The following is a 17,751-nucleotide window of genomic DNA, read 5'->3' as shown; positions in this document are numbered from 1 at the left end:
TGTGTGTGTGTGTGCAAGAGTGAGCATGTGCTATTGTACAATATTATAAATCTTTCTTTCTTCGTACAAAGAAGTACAATATTATAAATTATCTTTGTTCTGAAAAAACATCCTGTTGAAGTAGACAAGCATGGTCTAGACACACATACGTTGGAATGAACATATTGCAGAGGTTATAAATTATAATTTTTTATTGAAAAACATCTGCTATAAAACCACATGTACACAGATTCAAGAAGAATTAAACTGGAAAGCCAATATTGTGCTGGATGAAATATATTAAACATGAAAGCTTAACCTCAAACAAAACCTACTTGTTCATGCTGATGTATTTTATGCTGATAGAGAAGCAGTTCATGGCTGTTAATATAAAATGCCATCTATGATGAGCAGGACAATGCTTTCCAAAGAGAACGATCACATCACTAACTCTTCAGCGATTTCTGCTGAACGAAAAATCACTAATGAGTAAGATACCAAGCCATAGGAGGTAAGATGGAACGAGCTTGTGGTCATTTTGCTTTTTAATTTACAAAATTCAGAACAAAGATAACAAGGAAAACCTATAAACTTATATCTACTGATAAAACACAAGACAACAGAGATGCACAATTCTTTTGTGTACATGTGTAACAATCACACCTAAAATCTATTTAATGTGCAGCACATAACATTATTCTCCATCAAAACAAGTTCATAAAACAAAACAACAACAAAAAATAAAAAATAAAACCTTTATTTACATTTTAAAACATTTCAGCAACCCCACCCTCATAAAATTGCAGTCATAAAATTTGTTTCAATTGCTTTTCAAGCAAACGGTTTTTTCACTCATTTCATTTTTCACTGCCGCTGCGACTGAGCGTCAACTCCACTACATCAGCTGGAAAGTCAGAGTGGTGAAGCAACAATCCGTACTTTGGTTTGTCATCATTTCATGTCAGTAGGACCTGGTTGGACCATTTTGCAGTAGTCTACACTCCTGTCTTTTCTTTGATCCACCCACGGAATTTGGTGACCCTTGTGTAGATGCCAGGTTTGTTCCTGCGGGCACAGCCATCACCCCAACTGACCACTCCTGCCAGGAACATGCGACTGCCGGCCGGACTGGACAGAGGGCCGCCAGAGTCCCCCTAACAGAGACAAATACAGGTACGTGTGAGAGTTACTACATGGGGGCAGTGTGGGGCATTTTTCTTTTTCATTGTCTCTCTGCTCCTTTTCTACACCTTTCCCTCCTACACCTCTTCCTTCTCTGCAATTTTAAAGTCAGAAATGTTTTTCCCCCCCATGTCCGTGTTATCAATTCAATGAACTGAATGAACAAGCCTAACACTGTTTAATCACCACAGTATAATTGGCAACAGTTATATTTCTAGCTAATTGTCAACTTTGCATGTTGATAAAATATTGATATGCCTTATTCTGTCAAACATTCTGAGAGAAAGCTGAAACGATAAGAAAGAAAGCAGAGCAGCATAAGGTTCAAGGGCCTTTTACTACCTGGCAAGCATCGACTCCCCCGGTCAGCACTCCGGCACACATCATCCGAGATGTGATCTGCCCTTCCATTAAATCGTTGCATACCGTGGGGTTGATGATTCGGACCTGGGCCTTTTGGAGTATTTTTGCAGCAAATCCTGAATCACAAAAACAAAAGAAGGACACAGTTATGTTGAGGTCTAAATGTCAACAGGTTGGGGCTCTAACCTAAAGTATTGGCAGGCCTCCATCAGAGGAAAGTTATAATAGATCTAAAAATATGTATGGTGTGTATTAGTACCTACATGACATCCATCTGTAAGCAAATATAGAGCTACAATTTAAACATTTTAGCAGATTATGAATACCCAGTATATAACAGAGCACCACCAAACAACAAATTAAAAACGTACATTTTGATATTATTTCACTCACTGGATAGTTAGTTCATCTTAAGTTTTGGTCTTCACATTTATTAAAATGTTTCAGTACTACAAGTATTCATCACTACTAGAAATACAGAGTTTGATTTTGGTGCGAACTCACCTCCTTCTCGAGTGGCGCCCCACCCGGTGATCCACACGGTGTTACCCGCTGGAAAATCATGTTGGGGAGCCGGCATGCAGATGGGCCTGATGTAATCCGAGTATGTGACAGGACTGTCCAGCTCCATCAGGGCGATGTCATTGTCATAGGTGTATGCGTTGTAGTTCGGGTGGGGTATGATCTGCTTCAGGTTCCTCTTCACCACGAAATTTTCAATAAACCCTTGGGTGTGAAGGCCATTGTAAGCTTCCCAAGTGCCAGGCTGGGAGAATCTGAAGACGAACACCAAAAAATAAATTGCAAAGTGAATTCTCAATCTACGATAACAAGTCACATGAGAAAACATGGATGGAAAACCCGAGTTAGGCTTATCTTGTTTATCCATTACAGTTAAATTGAGCGTGGAAGAGTATGTGATGACTCAGACTGATTGTTTGAAAGTAGTTCAAATATATTTTAAAATATATTTTATAAGAGGGCTTTAATGTCAATCTACTGTTGCACTCTTTTCAAGTTTAGAGCATCTGATAAATCTCTGCAAAAATTAAAGTTGAACAATCACCAGACATCCAGTGGTTGAGCTGCCGAAAGATCTCGTCTCACTTATTCTGATAGAGCTGCGAGTGTGAGCTTTAGTTTGACACACGATGCGATATTGCAAAAAAAAGAAGAAGAAAAAAAAAAACATTTCTTGCTGCCAGTGAGAAAATAAAACACAAAGCAAGGTGCTACCTTGTCCGGCCATCATCTTGCACACAGTGGGCAGCGGTGACCAGCCATTTTGGATTGATGAGGGACGCTCCACACACGTGACCGAATCCTTTGACGTGGAGGCTGACCTGCCAGGGAAACTCCCCTGCTTCTGTATCCTCACCGCCCACAATACGCGACGTCTTGAACATGCTCCTCCCGCAGTCTGCAATGTAAACAATAAATCAGTCACAGGGCTGGCTTGTTGCAGCTTGTTGCAGCTTGTTGTTGTGCCTGAAGTGAGTGGAAGTTCGCATCTGTTTTGTCATGCAAGCTCAACAATGCAGATGGCGACAGTAACTGGTTTTTAATATCTGAGGCGAAGTACTGGCGATCGTTCAACTTTGAGATTTATCAGATGATCTAAACATACCGCAATTCTGCTCGTCAGATCCATCTTCGCAGTCCTGCGTCCCGTCACATTCTGGGTTCACTTTACTGATGCATTTATTGTTTTTACATCTATAACTGACATCGCTGCAGCTCACACCCGTGCCTACAGACAGGGGGAGGAAAGAACAGTCAAATTAAAACTATGAAACAGACACTGTATACATTCCTCAAATGTTGAGGGGGTAAACAAATTTCAGTATCATCAATTATGTGTTCCCTAAAATTTATTCTTTACACATGTTGCAAACTGTAAACTAATGAAGACAGCAGCGTAAATCAATATTTTCTTTTTAGAAGAGATTACGGCTAACACTTCCTCAAACAGTTGCCACAAACAGCTGACATTGAGCAACGTTAGGATTCATTTGGAGTTACGTTTGTGTCCACCTGATGAATGTTATTTTAGCCCTGCTTTGGTCTCCACTTCCTCCTGAGGCTCTTTTGCAGTTAAATGCTCCACTTTGTTCACATATCATTTGCCAACTTTTTATGTCTGCCATTTAGTGAGCAGATAGTGTACAGTAGGTGTACCAGTGTTAATGAGTATAGGGCCTACTGCTGCTGCAATGAAGTGGGACTCCACTAAATAGCTAAATCAGTCTGCAGAGGAATATGGTAGAAGTGCTTTACTCCAGTAAGATTTTTTTTTTTTTTAAAACACTGGATTTAGTGACGTATGTCTGGAGATATTTGAGCATTTTAGAAAAGAAGTCTTACTTCTCTCACAGTCGAGCTCATCGGACCCGTCCCCACAGTTGTCTGTCCCGTCACAGCGATTCTTCTCGGACACACATTTTGCATTCCTGCAAGTTATTTGTCCGGTTTTGCATCCACCTTAGATAAGAAAAGAAATGGAAATGAGAAAAGTGACATGTCAAAGCTCATGTAAAATTCACCCTCCATGAGTGCAAACGGGTCTTACCACAGTTCTGCTCATCTGTGAGGTCTCCACAGTCATCTACGCCGTCACATTTCCAGAACATGGGCTTACACAAGCCATTCTTACAGCTGATGTGCTTTGAACTGCACTCTGGAGGAAAACACAGAACTCACTTTGTGTGCCAACGATGCAGAGAGTAATTACACTATCGATGTTGACTACTCTTTCCGAGTATAATCTGAGTACTCACTGCAGTTTAATTCATCACTCATGTCTCCACAGTCATTCCAGCCATCACACTTGAGCGCCATTTTAACGCAGCGCTGATTCATGCACTGGAATTGACTTGGACAAGCTGTGGATGACATGACGGGGTTAACATGAGATACACTTGCTTAGTGTCAAGAAGTCACCATGATCAGGGAGTCACTCACGGTCTTTGACGTCGATGGCCTCATATGACGCGTTAAAGCCTCGGTCCACATAGGAGGCATCGGAGAAAAACACCACGCTCATTGTGTTGCCGTTGCTGGTTTCCGTCACCGATCCATCAGGCTTTTCTCCGCACAACCTGAGGATGACGTGCACAAGTAGTGAGACACCAGCTCTGTTATGTAATTCCAATGTGGCTTTAAGAGATACAAGCATGGACTCACTTCTTTCCATTGACCTCCACGTAGTCTTTGCCACAGTCCTTACTGTTCTCCTGCCCCGGCTCAGACAAGAGGAACTTTCTGAACGTCAGCTTCACCGACTTCCCAGCAGGGACCTTAATGATTGATAGAGACGAATACAATCTAACTGGCATGGTGATTTGTGACCTTCTGAGGAGCATAACTGAACAGAAACCTGCGTGAAATATATGATGCGGCTATGTATAACGTGTCGTCTCACCTGGATCGACCACTGACACGACATTCGAGGAGGATAGTAATTTGGGAAGTTGGGAGAAGTGAAGGTGCCTTTTTGGCCTGTCAGCTGGCCACCGCATGTCGTACCTATTAAAAACATGTTAGTGTCAGGATTTGTCAAAATATCAAACATTTATAATGCAGCGCACAACAAAGAGGTTCAAACATTAATCCCCACCTTTACTTCCCCGTCGGATTTGAGAGACTTTTGCCCTGAAACCTGGGTAGTTCTTCTCCTCATTTGAGGCCATCGTCACCAGCATGACATTGCTAGAAGCCAGATAAGTCAATGGCTCACTAGGTGAGTAGTACCCACACATCCTGAGGAAGAAAAAAACAGATATTTTCTATATACACTGTTCATTGGTGTGCCAATATCTAGTTTCTAATATAGTTTAAATTGCATTTACATGACAAAATAAATCAGTAGTTGACGAACTGATTTCAGAACATATTTTTTTGTGAAACACCCATGGCAATATTAGTGTGCAAAATGCTGTTTGAGGTTTTTCCTGCTAGTAAAAAAATGTATTCCTTTATTACGGATTCAGTTAAATCATAAATTAAAAGCAAAAAAAAGTTATTATACAGCACATAAACTGAGGCATTTTATCTCTTCTGTGCAAGAATGCCACAAATGACTGTATCATGAACACATTATTCCTGGTGGCTACCTGACTGCATGTTTAACGGTTTGGAAATACATTCTCAAATTCTTTCATCCGATTTGATACCATATTTAAACTCAACTGTATTTTGAGGCTTAACCCAGGCAATGATTGTATGCACCTTTGCATGCAGCACAAGTGTACATCAGAAACACAGCATCTGATCAGCAGAGGGCCTTACATACTAGATCCTACTAATCCCCTCTATCCCAATCTCAAAATATGTACAGTGTGCCACTGCATGAATGCAAGTACAGCAGGCAGGCGAGCATCGTATCGGCTTGAAGCTGTATTAAGATGAGACCAAAGGAAAAACTCACTCTTCCATAACGCGGCTCTCGATGGCCACCAGGGAGTCGTAGATTTTGAGAAAGTCATTCTTGCAGTTCTCTTCCAGATTCATCGTATCAAACTCAAGCTTGATGACGTAGCCAGAATCTGCTCTCAGCTGCCACTGGATGAAGGTGTTGGGGGGATATGGACTGTTAGGAAAGCCAGGCGACTGGATCTGCCCCATTTGTCCGGTCTTTGTATGTTCTGAATACTTTAAAAATTCTGAGACAGAAACAATGACTTTTAGGCTTAATGACTTAATCACAGGACTGCAGTCGCCCAGTTATCTCAATACAAATTAAAGTACAGCCTATTCATTAACTTATTCTGATATCACTGTGAATGCTCAATAGCAAAAGCTGTCTAATTTGTACTTCAGTATATAACATTTTATGAATATGACAAAACACTGTACTTGAAGGAAACAAGTCACAATTATGCTTTTACCAAATAAAGAGAAGAGTTTCAACCTTGTACACTCCTAACATCTTTAGATTAAAAAGAACAAATGGCATGCCCAAATATGGCTCCACTACATGTTTATCGTGCCAGTCAGACTATTTTAGTATAAATTACATGATTTCTAATTCTTGCTGGGTAGAAAGATAAGCGGCAAATAAAAAACTATTTCTGGCCTGTCAACTATATGTCAGAAGAATGTAACGAGAGATGATAGTCAATAATGATTTCAGCTCTGGTAACACGTTTCAAACCCCATGAAGTATGTGTTATGTTGCTGTTCCGTACTTACATGGATGAGTTGTCAAAAATAAATAGATGGAGATGAGCACTTACTGCTGAATGATGATGTCAGCAGTCGGGCATCAAGTGCTGTGAGATGACACACATAAATAACTTAGATGAGGATGCCGACCGCAAAACAGACAGAACTTGACATTCTATAACAAACATAAACAGCATGATGGATTATTGACTGAATCACAAACAATGCCAGTTTGGGCCTCCGTTGCTTTGACTACCTGAAGATATCACATCTTCAAAGACCAGACGGTTGCCAGGTCTGGCCAGGGATCGCTGCTCTTTGTCCACTAGCTTTTCCATCGTAGACATGGCTTTGTCGACAGATGCCTCTTGGCCCGCAGGGACATTGAACTCGGACAGGTAGTAGGCAATAACGCTGCCTTCACTGAGAGCAATGATACAAGAATATAATAATTAATTGTTACTCCTACTATAAAAAGGGTCAGACAGATGTAGTATGGTGCTGGTATATCGAGGGTCTTATTAGTTTTATATCAAATACTGGAAATTGGTCTCTGATATAGTCTCTTCCCAACCACAGCATGTCAGAATTGTCTTTTTTTAAATGTGTTTTTCCCAGATGTTATGTTACAGACTAATACAATTTAAACTACACAGAACTGAAAAGGTGAAGGCAACAGTAAAACCATTTCTGGAGACAGAAATCTTCAAGTTGGCATTCAAAAGATTGCACAAACTTTCAAAATCTTCTGAACTTGCAATTTTAATTCCAGACGATGTCGGAGATTAATGTTTTAATATGGTGGTGCTATTGGATCTGCATGCATGCACACCCCAAAACAAAACAAAAATACATCCAGTAAGGTAGTTTTCCTCCAAATTTTATCGTTTTTTTTTTTTAAGATATTGTGCTAACCAACACACAAACAGACAAACCCTCTTGGGAGAGGTAATAATGAAGCAGCCTTACCTGAAAGCCTGAACTTTAGAACCAACATAGTATTTGGCCAAGTGTGGACTTTTGGAATAGATGGATTTAAGCTGAAAGACACAGGAGCATCATTGCAACAGAGAGTGAACGAATGCGGTTTGAAAATCCCCAATTTCCTTTTTGAGGAGAGGGCAGTGGCGTGGAGGCCTGAGCAGCAGTCTCACCTGTGAAGTCACCTGCTTCGCCAGCGCCTTGAACTCGGAGCTGTTGGACTTCTCGTAGGCCTCTTCGAACACCTGGTTGGTGATCCGCATGGAGCCGCTGTACATCTTCTTGAGTCGCACATCTTTACGGACTGCAGGATCACACAGACAAGTGAGGATACACACCCACACTCTTGTCGCACAGTAGTTCTGTCTGTTTTATCTCAGTGCTGAGGCTTTGTTAACTTGCATCACTAATGTATCCAAAATATTTTGATTTGTGAAGTTTTAGGTACCCAATGTGTACTTGTTTCAACTGATGTAGCTTTGATCCCTCCTTCTAGGTTTCAGTCATTTGCATATGCAAATAATCAGACCTACCGAAGAACATTTAACAAAAAATATTAAGTTTTCGTATGTTTTTTTTTTTTTTACCTCCACCCAAGAGGGTAGTTTTCTTGTCCTCATTGTTTGTCGATTTGTTTTTTTAATAATATATTTCAAAACTTCAATGTTAAACCAGAGGCTAAGAACTAAGTCTTAATAAGGATCCAGTAAATAATAAACATTACAGTTTCAATAGGGCCTTCACTGACCCGACGTTGTCGGAGTTCGGGCCCTAATAAAAACAGTCTCAACAATGTGCACAAGAGCCTTTTTATTTTCTTCATTAGCTTGAATAAAACCAATCTGGCATATCTAAGAGCTCTGCACAGGGCATATAAAAAGTACACATGTTCAATTTATCCAAATTTAAACATTACGTAAAAATGACTTTACCTCTTTAACTTTGATAGGGTTACTTCAAAGTTGACATCCTTTTTCATTAATTGTTTTCTATTGTGTCCTATTATTAAATTAACATCAAGGAAAAAGTTCTTACAGTGGAAATGCCAGACGAGCAGTCCGGTCATCAGCGCTACAACGGCAGCAAAGATCACCACACCGATCACAGCCCCAACTTTCCCCGGACCCTTTTTCTTCTCAAGCTTTTTGTTATCCGACGCTGGCAGGAATTGGACAGCGGTGTCCCAGTCCTTGTCCTAGAAGACAGACAGTATGGATGGATGAATGAATGAATGAATGATGGACACATACAACTGAAGGGTTTATATTAAGATAACGACAACCTCAAAATATGAATACCAACCATTTCATAGGAGCGGGAAGACATTTGCATGCAAATAGACAAGTTTCAACTCCACCGGAGTGGAAAAACAGCTGAAGATAAGTGACAGCAGCAGACAGCTAGTATGTAGTTGTGTAGTTTAGGAATGCCCCAAGCCTGTGGTAACCTACATAAATCGGTCCTCAACCAGATAAACTATGTTCTGATATATGGCAAAAATACATTCTTTGACTTTTGGAAGAAATAGGAGCCGATTTTCATTCAAAATCTACTCACAAACCAGAAAGGACCGTTTCAGTGACTGTAAATTAATTAGAAGAGAACTTCATGAGTCACGGCCCCGTGGTTGCCTTTAAGAGGTGAGACAGACGGGGGAGGGAGTACAAAGGTTTCACCATGTAAAATCCTGTCAAACCTGCTGGGAACAAACCACTTGCTGATCTGGAGGGGAACAACAAGTTTCTGTGTGTGCTCACTAACGTAAGGTCCATGTACAACTATAAAACCGTATGGGCAAACAAAAGATCATCCAATAAACTTTAATAAAGCCTGCCAGTTTTACAGTTACACGATGCTTATAGAAGATCGTAAGCAGTGCAGAACTAAAACTCAATTTAGGACTTTAAGATTGAACCAAGGACAACACAGTCTCTGCTCGTATAAACCTGATACTCCGGCTGAATGACTAGAATGAATCATACTGCACCTACGATTGCAAGCGTTTGCCTTAAACAAGCAGGTTTGACATCTGTCATTCTCACTTCAAAGGCTATGCATGGTTCTGTGTTGTTTGTTCACCAAAATAGTGTTACGTGCTGCACACATTTACTACCCAAGGCAGTTTTTATGTTTTTAAATAACAAGCTACAAATTCAAAAAGAGGAAAAATATAAGAAACAGAGAGAACATGTCAGAACACCCAAACAAAATGGAACTTTCCTGGCAACAAATCGTTTTTAAATAACCAGAACGGTGACTCATAACTCTTCAAATGAACAATACAGATTAACTGATTAAGTATGCATCTTTAGTGAGCTTATTAACAGTATTCATACAGTTCAAATCAATATAACTACAATTTAAAAAACAATCCGTCACACAAAAAAGTATATTCTTTAAAACGTCAAATACCTAATGTGTCCACCTTTGACAGGAATCTGGTTATTATTCTTGGAGACAACAGAAATGCAAATCTAAACACAAACCATGTAATCAATTCCAACATATTCTAAATGCTTTTAATTATTATCCAGCCTCACTGTCAATGACCAAAACACGCTGAGCACAGCAACTTTACTCCTCAGATCTGTCCCAGTGTGTCCTGACAAATCCTCCGATTGAAATCTGGAGGGCATTTCTAACATAATGCATTTATGTTTACCACCATGCTGTGATGCTGTGTGTAGAGTAATCTTGAATGGATGTTAGTATACAGAATTGAAGGACTCAAGTGAACAAGTCACAACAGGGCAGAGGAACTTGGAGGAATTCAGGCGTTGATGGCTGCCTGCTTTGCTTTCTGAGGACCTTCACTCATGACGCTAAGCCAGGTTCTACAGAGAGACTCACTATTTCAAAAAGGTTTTATCCAAAGCTGCAAGTTGTTTTTTGAGTACGTCTTACTTCAACCCGCAGGTGGTAAGATGCCTCAATACTGTTTTTTCTTCTTGGAAATTATGCACCATGCAGAGAAAATGAGCTGGGCCTCAAAGGGATAGTTAGATTGGAGGATATCTCAAATCTATTACATTTACAAGGAAGTTTGGTCGAAAGTTATACCTAGGGACAACGGACATTTTATTTAAAAAAAAAAACGATGTATGTTATTTTCTGATGAACTACTGCTTTTACTTGAATGAGGGGGAAAAGAAAGAAATGAAAGCAGATTTTTTTTCAAGCTTCTGAGTGCTGGATTACTTTTTCACTTCGTAACATGTTTTTCCTGAGGCAAAACATGGCTGGTGAGAAGCCTGGCTGAAAAGGTTGATGTAAAAAAAAAGAAAAAAAAAAGAGGTAGATTTGGATATAGTGTTTTGTTCCGAGGTCCATTTACATAAAGGTCACACACTAACTTGGACTGATCTTTTAAGTCTCTGTATCAGATTGGTTCACTTCCTGTCTAATGCTCGCCACTGTCACACAAATATGCACCAATTTTAGGAAAGAGTGTCATTCAGGCAACAGCCAAACTCTTTTACAAAACACAAAACATCACATCCATATTTCAGAGGGTAAAACAGAGCCTCCGCCCGAGTTGGATGACCTCGAGGCTGGACAGAAGTCCTACAGGTGTCTTACCGACTTCGGGGTGTATCTCAGTCCACTGTCCATGTAGTCCATCAAGGCCCAGACGGACTGCTCAGATAAAACCAAAACGACCTCAAAACAGCTGAACTACTTCCTCTCTTCTTGTGTATTTCTTTCAGTATGCCGGATGCACCCACTGGCTGTTTTCCGAGGTGAACCTGCAGGCCTTTGGTTGCCGAGAGATGCGTCTTGTGTTTGCCAACGAATTCAAGCTGCGAGCAAATTAAATAAATAAATATAAATACAAATCTACAGCAGTCTGGTTACAACGAAGAAATATGTCTTCTGGTGTCTTTGAAATAGGTTCCCTCTCCAGTCGATGTGCTCACGAATCTGTCGAGTGGCTCCTACGGAGAGAAACTATCAGGCGGCAAAGAAAAAACTCTTTCCGAGAGCTTCAGGTTTCTGTGGGCGTGTCTCCCACACCTGTCGCGACTTCCTGTTTACCTGCCACAGGTACAGGTTTTAAAAAATATACTTTTTATGGGAAACGAATACAGAAAGATGCTGAAATAGGTAAAAGCACGCCATCACTTATATTATAATACTGACAGTGCTTGGAGTTCACAATTGTTTGTCATTTTTCGAAGTATTAATACCATAATACTCCAGTCTGGACTCAATTCAAAAGCGTGATTAAATTACAAAAATATATTATGTGAAGTTGAAAATCGGTACCTTTAATGTGCATATGTATTAATTTTGCGAGGTGTGAACGTACACGTGTTCAAATTGCTTGACATTTGTGTGTCGATTGGAACAGGCATTTGTGAGTAGCCAGAATTACGCACAAATCGATTTTTCATTTGAAGATTATAATAATAGACATCTGTGAGCATTTTGAGACAAATTCCACGCGATCTTGAAGGTTTCATCCTGTTTGAGTATCAGGACGATGACCGTATCTGCGCTTCTGCTTCTTCTTAATGACAGTTTGTGCAATACAATGATGACTCACTCTTGAATCACCTCTATTTCTGTTACTATCATGATGAGCCATAAGTTTCTGTTTAAGAACAAAACATCCCCCTCATAATGGAAATCCCGCCTAATCTGTGGGGAAATGGATCAATATTTCTGTAGAAAATAAATAAAAAAATTGCTCAAGTAATGTGTGGCAGGGTCGTTTCTAGGATTCAAGGAAACCCTTTAGCCCATAGCCTCATATCCGCGTCACTCCCAAATCCAATGGATAGAGAATGTAAATCTGTAAATCATTTCGGAGACTGTATTACTCCGCGGAACAGGCGGATTGATAGAACAAGGCAGCACTACTTCTTCTTCACAAGATAGAGGACAACCTTTAAAGGGCCTTTAAAAACATCCATAAACAACTTGAAATAAAGAAATTATTTCTGAAACGAAAACTAGCCTTAAGGGAACTATTAGTTAACTAATTAATCAACAGACACAGTTAACTATTTGATAATTGTTTGCTCCATCAAGTCATTTTTATTAAATAATGCCCACACTTTTCCAGTTCTAGTTTCACAAATGTGAATATTTGACTGTTTTTTTTTTTTTTTTATGATAGTAGAACTAATTAGTTTGGCGTTTGGGAGTGTTGATCTAACAAAACAAGCAATTTGAATATTTCAAGGCAAGCTTTGAAATTAAGTGATTTTCTTTTGTTGTATTTACATACCAAACCATTTTATCTGTCTATGAAAAGATGACACATCCATATGGAAGTTGTGAGTTTATTGATGTGTAACCCCCCCTGTAACCATAAATCTGTTTCCGTTGGTGTCAATCTTTTTTTGTTTTGGGAAAATCACTAATATGCATATTATATTAGTTCCCAGTCTCTTCCCACAATCAAGCAGGCGGTTACAAGATTGAAGCCGTTGGGTGCATAGTGAGACAGTCACATACAGAGATACTGTCACAGGAAGAGGAAAAAAATAGAAAACAAGAAAACAAACTTAAAAATATATATCATATCATTTCATATAAGAACAATGCACACTACAGGTAATCCTCCGGGAAAAAAAGCCATGATTGCAACATCAACTATACAGGCATACAAAGACAATACTAAGAGAGAGAGAGAGAGAGAGAGAGAGAGAGAGAGAGAGAGAGAGAGAGGAGGATACAGTTTCGCCTACTTGTCTGTGTCATTCTCTACCTGTAAAAATACCCAAGTCAGCTTTTTTTTTTTGCAGAAACCAGCTCTCCAAGCTTTGTCTTTCTGTGTGTCTCTGTCTGCCTGCACAGCCCTCCAGCTCCAAGTTGCCTTCAGTTGGCAAAGATCCAGGGCCGGCCCAAGCCTTTCTGGGTCCCCAAATCCAGATTGTAAAATGTGTTTCAGGTCCCCCAAGTCCTCCAAAAGGTTTTTAGTACCCATCAGAATTATTTGTAATAATCTCAAAATGTGATATATTCAGGTTCAGAAAAAAAAAACATAATTTATTGTTTGCCATTTGTTGTTATACGATAATTATTTATAGTACCCCCAAATCCACAAAATTGTGAACATTTTGACTTCATTTGGGAGACCCCTGGTGACAGATGGGCCCTAAGCAGCTGTTTATGTTGTTAGTGCCTCTGTGCTGGCCCTGTTTTGATCTATAAGACTGTTCTACGCTTCATGACCAGCAAAGCCAACAGTTGTTCCAAAAACTTGTGTGTACATTATCCCCAAAGCATGTTGCAGAGCAGTTTTTCTGGTACTTGGTTTTTGCTTCAGATAATTTGTGCAGGAATAATACAAATAAAAAAGCACTTGTTTGTAGCATGTCATCGCCCGCTGTCACAGTGTTTGTGACAATGCATAACAAATCAAAGCCTCATAGGAAGCGGTCAGATACAAAGTATGAAAAAAAAGATACATTCAACTATGTAACATCAATAGGTATTAATTAATCTATCGATTTATACTGTTTTCCTTTTGATAAAAGGTTGTGTTTGTGTGTAGGAGGGGATATATCATCACATTCACTTAGTAAGGGGTCAGAGTAGGTTTTTTGTGATGTGTTTGAGCTGGGGGTCTGTGCACAGCTTCACCTTCTCCGACTCTGTCTAACAGTGTGCCTGCAAACACAACTCATCACCACTACGCTAAGAACCCTAAACCAACTCAAAACCTCTTTCCTGGGAAAAAAAAGGCGGAATAAAAACATCTATTCTTATATATATATTTGAACTGTATATGTATATTTTTTCTGTTATCATAACAAAGAACGGAAAGTAAATAATTCATGATTTCATTTTTTTTTCTCATTTGTTGTTTCACTATACATTTTAATCGGTACAAAGAACCTTCATATACAAGCAATCTATTGAGAGGAAGAAGAACAAAATAAAACACCAATTCTTTTTGAGGAAACCATCAGAAACGGCATGAATGACACTTGCATGATGGGAAACTAAAGTTAAGTGTCTGGTATGCTGGTTTGATGATGGCCACTCAAAAACATCTACATTTTGCTTGATTTGCCTTTCACTTTAAAAAATAAAGAAAATGTCTGAAGAAATGTTATACACCTTGATCGGAGAAAGCTGTATTGATAATTACAAAGAAATCTGCAGAATCACATTTTCCATAATGCAAAATGGCAGATACATCACCTTCTCAAAAGAAACATGATCAAAAAGAGCTCTATAGTACAATAGTAGCAGTAGTAGAAGTAGTAGCATTATTTAAGGATTGTTATTGAACAAACCAGTAAATGGAGTTTGGATGTATGCAGATGATTTTAACAATAGCATGTGTTATTGGTCAGTAGTATGTTTCCCCTTGGTTGTTGTCCTCTGTCAGACTCTGCAGCGCCCTCTGTGGGCTCTGGTTAGATCTGCATCTGCTCCAGGTATTTGTAGGTGGGGTTTTCATAACCATGGTTCTGCATTTTGCTGAGGTGGCGTTCCTCTGGCGTTAGCATGGGGTCAACCTGCGAGACAGACACACAACACTCTTTTAATGGTTGACTTATTCATGGAAAGAAAACACTAACACATGCTTTGTGTGTTGGATGCAAATGTTGCAGGGTCAATAATCGAATGTGCCTTGCATGATGATCCCGATGCTTTATTTACATAACCCCTGATCATGTAATGTGAATCTGACACTTGAAATAAGACAGACAGCAGTTCATTGAGAGCACTGGTGTGTGCGGCTCACACCACCGCCCAAATCCTCACACTCTGCTGCAAATGCCAGGTGGCTTACCTCCACGATGCCATGACTGATGGTGCCGTATTGCCTCTTCCTCAAAAGCACCAGACTGATCACAATAACAGTTGCTATAGCCACCGCGATCACCAGCAAGCCAATCAGTGCACTGCTGCCGAAGCTGAAGTCCTCTCCCAGGGGGCGGTAGGACTCCTAACAGGTTGAAATGGGTAAGAGGAAGACAGAGAGAGCAACAGTGAGGAGACAATACATGTGCAGCTAACCACTGAAGCAATACACAGTTATCTTTGCTGTTATAATGAAGACATCGTACACATATACTACAGTCGTTACCTCAATCAGGTCATGTTCTTATGCTGAATGGACAAGTTTTTGTTATCCTGCTGCTATGGGACCATTTTTAATAAAGCTTCAGCATCTAAAAAAATCAATGTGAACTATTCTTCTTCTATTCTTTATATTCATTATGACCAAGGAGCATGACAACTTTGATAACAACATTTAGGCCTGTCACAATAAGTACTTTTGTTGGGCGCTATTTTCCAGAAATAATTGAAATAAATGTTGCCACTGATATGATGCTAAATTAAAAGCAAAATAATGTGAGTAGCTGCTTTCAAAGAGTAATTCACTGAATTCTGTAATAAATACATAAATATCCTAAGGAAATAAAACATGGGACTCTCAGCTCGGTTAATACAATTGTGCAATGCCCAAGTCTAAAACCCTTGAGGTCATGTCCATATTTAGTACGATAAGTAGATAACGTAATTATCATGACCACATTTAACATTTCCCTTTTGTAATTTGGAAACTCACTGACACAAACTATCTCCTTGTGTTCGCGGCTGCTACTTCTCTAACCTGCATGACGTGGATCTGCTTCGTTGTGCTGTTCCCTTCAACAGCTACAGGGACTCTCAAGGCACAGTTATCTGTGTTGACTTCAGTCTGACTTAAATAGAACTATTTGCAAGGTCATTTTGCAAAGCTGCAATAGGCTCGCACTTCTAATCTGATCAATATTGTTCCTGCTGGAATCTGTGTTCCCAAATATCTCCAGTGGAGTCGATGAGTGAATTGTTATCATGGTCAATAGTCATAATGCAAAGACATAAGATTAGCACCCAGGTTGACAAATACAATAATTTCCCTTGAAAACATAAGCCAATGTAAGAAATGATCGACTTGTGATAGTGTGTCCACATGCATGAATGTGTCTTTGTGGAAGATCGTGGAATATCTTGGCCAATTCAGTAAAAACACACAAGTCACCTACACTCATCTTCAATGTAATCTGACACATATGACACAAACTAATCATATGCAGACTTTTTTACTGCTCATTCTCACACATAAACTGAGCACACTCAGTTTGTGTGGATTAACATTCATCATATCATGTCACTGAGATTTAAATGTGTACATTCATATACAATCACATAACAAACATGCACCCATGCAGAAATAACCAAAACATATTAGCCTGAACAGAAAAAAAACAAGAGAGGGGATTTTAATCTGTTCCCAATCTGTGTTTTTAATGTTTAATTCAGCTGCAGAGCTATTATCTTTGCACACTCCCTCCTCCTTTCATCCTCTCCCCACTACTGATGACTACAGTTCCCCAAAGAGCCCTGTGGAGGGCACCGCTATACTCACCAGCTCATCATCATGCATAACGCTGACTCTCTCTGCACTGTAAACCACTTCTTTAACATCCAGAGACTCATCAATCACCTGTCAACACAGACAGGGGAGCCCAGGTTACACTCACCACAGTGTGTGTGAGATATAGAGAGAGATAGGCAGGCGGAGAGCGAGAGGGTGTGAATGTGCAGCGAAGTAAACTGTAAAGATTATCTGTGTTTGGGTGATGGTACACTTGGAGCTGTCTCGGACAGACTAGAAGTAGAGAGGGAGGGGGTTTGCAAGCATCAACAACAGACTCTCATTTCGGCACACAGTAAACATGTCTTTCTAAGCAGCCACTCATTACCGAGAGCTCTCATCTGAAGAAGAAAATACGCTGTGCGTGGAAGTGGGTGTGTTCAGAGGCAGAATTAAAGATCTGCTGTTAGCAGAGACAGAGCAGTCCAGAGTCTGTTCCCCACAACAACAAAACAAGTTTTTTATCACAATAAGACCATTTTCGGTGTCACCGCCAGACTGCTCCGTCCAAGAAGACTGGCACTTCCAAAAAAGAAACATGCATGCATTCAAAAACGTGCACGACTCATATTCACACATGCACACACAAATACACAGCTTTGCAGATGGGTGTTGGATTAGCATGCGAAACACAGCACGCATTCTGCAGCCAAGCATAATTTGAAAATCCAAGAGGAGGAATAGCGTGTCTG

At 39.9% G+C, this 17,751-nt stretch overlaps 2 protein-coding genes across 2 annotated transcripts in view; both read right to left on the bottom strand.

Moving 5' to 3' along the window:
• Positions 1 to 150: 150 nt before the first annotated feature.
• On the bottom strand, positions 151 to 11,378 carry st14a (ST14 transmembrane serine protease matriptase a). The gene is made up of 19 exons (XM_079225145.1): positions 11,248 to 11,378; positions 8,704 to 8,863; positions 7,842 to 7,972; positions 7,657 to 7,727; positions 6,944 to 7,110; positions 6,759 to 6,794; positions 5,951 to 6,185; positions 5,141 to 5,283; positions 4,946 to 5,049; positions 4,708 to 4,820; positions 4,486 to 4,622; positions 4,302 to 4,406; positions 4,094 to 4,201; positions 3,889 to 4,005; positions 3,152 to 3,274; positions 2,761 to 2,944; positions 2,029 to 2,300; positions 1,504 to 1,640; positions 151 to 1,133 (listed from the first exon to the last, which is right to left on the bottom strand). The coding sequence occupies exons 1-19, from the start codon at positions 11,287 to 11,289 to the stop codon at positions 975 to 977; spliced, it is 2,544 nt and encodes an 847-aa protein (XP_079081271.1). The 5' UTR covers positions 11,290 to 11,378; the 3' UTR covers positions 151 to 974.
• Positions 11,379 to 12,723: 1,345 nt separating this feature from the next.
• The window catches only part of aplp2 (amyloid beta (A4) precursor-like protein 2), a 51,214-nt gene continuing 46,186 nt past the window's right edge, over positions 12,724 to 17,751 (bottom strand). The window contains exons 15-17 of the mRNA XM_079224854.1: positions 17,051 to 17,128; positions 15,425 to 15,580; positions 12,724 to 15,146 (exon numbers count right to left, since the gene is read on the bottom strand). Of these exons, the coding sequence (XP_079080980.1) occupies positions 15,045 to 15,146; positions 15,425 to 15,580; positions 17,051 to 17,128 (336 nt within the window). The 3' untranslated portion in view covers positions 12,724 to 15,044. The remainder of the gene's footprint in view (positions 15,147 to 15,424; positions 15,581 to 17,050; positions 17,129 to 17,751) is intronic.

This window comes from Taurulus bubalis, assembly GCF_910589615.1.
Source record: "Taurulus bubalis genome assembly, chromosome: 10".
Classification (NCBI taxonomy): Eukaryota; Metazoa; Chordata; class Actinopteri; order Perciformes; family Cottidae; genus Taurulus; species Taurulus bubalis.
Note: the sequence above shows the minus strand (reverse complement) of the source record. Positions and strands in the feature narration are given on the sequence as shown.

What these genes read in the sequence shown, in the direction of transcription:
- st14a (XM_079225145.1), bottom strand. Translation starts at nt 11,289, where the DNA reads ATGGACTACATGGACAGTGGACTGAGATACACCCCGAAGTCG. An exon ending in GAGAGCCGCGTTATGGAAGA is followed by an intron (nt 5,284 to 5,950) that starts GTGAGTTTTTCC and finishes TTTCTTCCTCAG; the next exon opens with GATGTGTGGGTACTACTCAC. An exon ending in GGCCATCGACGTCAAAGACC is followed by an intron (nt 4,407 to 4,485) that starts GTGAGTGACTCC and finishes TGTCATCCACAG; the next exon opens with CTTGTCCAAGTCAATTCCAG.